The following is a 3063-nucleotide window of genomic DNA, read 5'->3' on the forward strand; positions in this document are numbered from 1 at the left end:
AGAGAAGGGGGTTGAGATTCATCACACTAAAGGGATAATAGTTGTTTTTGCATGGATTCACTTTGACTGGCAAGTCCTTCTGAAAATGTTCTTATCTCTTTCTTAGTAGAGTCTGTGCCTTCACCAGTGTGTGGGTTGGATGAATGTTGGTGCACGTATGATCATAACAAAAGCAGTAACTCCAACAAACATTACTTATGATAATTTTTTTTTCTTTTTATACAAAAGTTTCAGGCAGTGGCTCAACATTTTGCCAGCCCTCACATGATTAATAGTCAAGGCAGCCAAGCTGCCATAAGTGCTTGAAGTAAACTCCCTGATATTAATACTCCCACGGCCTTTATTCTCTCTAACAGAAAAAAAATTTACAGAGTGCTTTATGTCTTTTTAAGCTATGTAAACAGAGGTAATCAATGTAAAAGCTGCTGCTACCATTTTTATTTTATTGGCTTATGAAAATGCAAATTTTAACTGTACAGAACTTGATTCTGAAATTGCTCACCTTAGGTATAGTATTAATGACTTCATAAAAGTATGTCAAATGTTGTCACAGAGGAGGATAAAGCTTGGATTTCTACCTATATCCTTGTGCATCCTATGTGTTTCAAATGTAGCAGAAAAAAATTTCTTAAAACAATGTACACAAAACTTATTATTCAACTTCAAGGCAAAAACACCTCCCCCTAAAATATCTGGAAAGTATAAAACTCATTTTCAATGGTCCAATCGATATTCATCTATAATTGGTGACAAATATAATTCAATTCTAGGGAAAAAGACAATGAGCACTAAGGGCTGCACATGACAGGATTGGGTCTCTATATCCCCAGCTCAGAAAACCACTGATCTGCCCCAAATGCTATTTAAGCAAGAGTTTAACTTATTGCTACACCCCAGAGACACCAAGAACCTGCTATGCATTCATCTCTAACCCTATAATAATAAGAGATTAAATTACTACCATTGATAGCAATTAATGACCAGATATATTGATAACTAAAGATACAAAATTAGGTTTAATAGAAGAGGTTAATTGGCTCACCACAGACCTATGGAGATTTTTCTCAACACACTGCCTCAAACCCTGCGGATGTTACATCAATTTGCTTTAGGTAAATCAAATTGGACTATGAAAGGGGTTTTTGTTTGCTCAAGTGTTGTTGATTTGGATTTACTGGCCAAATTCATATTATAGTTTGTACAGAGGTTTTGCTAACTTAGGTTTAAAAGATATTCATATCGTAATGCATTGATGCAGTTTATCAATTGCTTAATTAAAGAAGAATAATAATGGAAGAGATCACTGATAAAAGATGTAGACAGGAGGATCCTGAATCAGCATCCATTCTTTCTCAAACAGCCTTTTAAAAATTTTACAAACACCATATAAGCCTGTTAAGTGATAGACTAAGCTCCTGCTCTTTCTGAGTAAATCTTCAAGCTAATCTTTTCTGTCACGTCACTCAGAGAGAAACGCCTGCTTCTCCAGGGTTTCTGACATACTCAGGATGTGGTCACACCACTGTGTCTTGCACAGTAATAGACAGCCGTGTCCTCAGATGTCAGGCTTCTGAGCTCCAAGAAGGCTGTGCTAGAGGATGTGTCTGTAGTCAGTGTGGCCTTGCCATTGAACTTCTGGGCGTAGTCAGTATTACCATTTCCAGGATAAATTCTTCCAATCCATTCCAGTCCCTGTCTGTTTTTCTGCTTCACCCATTCCACATAGTAGCTAGTGAAGGTGTAGCCAGAAGCCCTGCAAGACACCTTCACTGATGCCCCAGGCCTCGACACCTCAGCCCCAGACTGCTGCAGCTGGACCTGGGAGTGGACAACTGTGGAGAGAAGAAAAGAGTGAATGTCAGTGCCACGTGAATGAATGTCCCATTTTCAAATCTGAAATATGGGCACACTTACTGGCAACTGCTACTTCCAGTAAGAACACAATCCAGCTCCATATCATGGTGAGGACCTTGTGTGCTAAGTGACGGTTGAGAAGACAATGATCATATGCTGTTCTTTGGTGTGGTTAACCCTGTATTTAACACAATAGTCTTACATGATTTACATATTCACGAGGCAGCATCATTCTTATATATGCACCTAGTCCAGCTAGAGATGAAGGTAGCAGGATGCTTCAGTCCAAAGGCTAATCCTGACCGAGAAAGTATCCTATCCTGAGACCTGTGCAAACCCTGTGGATGTGACATCAAACTTAATCTTTCATTTTTCTTTGTAGGAGAAAAACTATTGATTTTCAGGTGGTGGAAGTGATGAGAATAATAGTTAATAAAAACTGCAAAGAATCCGAAATCGTGCAATCTTCTTTCATATACATGAAAGTAACAGTGGATTTTTCTAGCAGGATGCCTACGAAACTCTTACACAAATGACCACAAGAAGTTCATATGCCTCAGAAATTATATGTGCTTACAAATGGTCATTTATGTAGAATTTTCTATAAATATTAAATTATTGAAGCAAACTAAAAGTCTTTCAGCAAATCATTTAATAAAAAACATAGTATATATAAATTAAGCTACATTTTTATTTATAGGAAATAAGGAACTTATATTACTTTCAGTAAAATGGATGCATTTTGGGATAACTTAAGTAACTAAATTAAGATTGTCTCAGAAACACAGATATTGTGTGAGAATCTCATTTATAGTTCTTCAATATTACATAGCTAGATAAAAATATGCAGTGATGTAGAAATGAAACTAACTGAATGAAAGTCCCAAATGTGAGGCTGGAGAGATGGCTCAGCATTTAAAAGCACTGGTTGCCCTTCCAGCAGTCCTGAGTTCAATTCCCAGCAACCACATGATAGCGACCATCAGTAATGGAATGGGATGCCTTCTTTTGGTGTGCCTGAAGACATTTACAGTGTACAACACCCCCCCTCCACACACACTCACACTAAGTAGAGTGTACAATATTCTCTGTGTTTTAAGGTGTCAGTGTGAGGTGAAGCTGGAGTAGTCTGAGGGAGGCTTGGTTCAACCTGGAGCATCCATGAAGCTCTTTTGCAAACTCCAGATCCACTTTCAATGACTACTGAAT

At 37.9% G+C, this 3063-nt stretch overlaps 1 gene segment (V, D, J or C); it reads right to left on the reverse strand.

Annotated features, from left to right (window-relative positions):
• Nucleotides 1-1503: 1503 nt before the first annotated feature.
• Nucleotides 1504-1960, reverse strand: LOC116906253. The segment is given in 2 exon segments: nt 1504-1832; nt 1915-1960. Coding segments are annotated over 2 exon segments (375 nt in total).
• Between the last annotated feature and the right edge of the window lie 1103 nt (nt 1961-3063).

Source organism: Rattus rattus, chromosome 7, assembly GCF_011064425.1.
Source record: "Rattus rattus isolate New Zealand chromosome 7, Rrattus_CSIRO_v1, whole genome shotgun sequence".
Classification (NCBI taxonomy): Eukaryota; Metazoa; Chordata; class Mammalia; order Rodentia; family Muridae; genus Rattus; species Rattus rattus.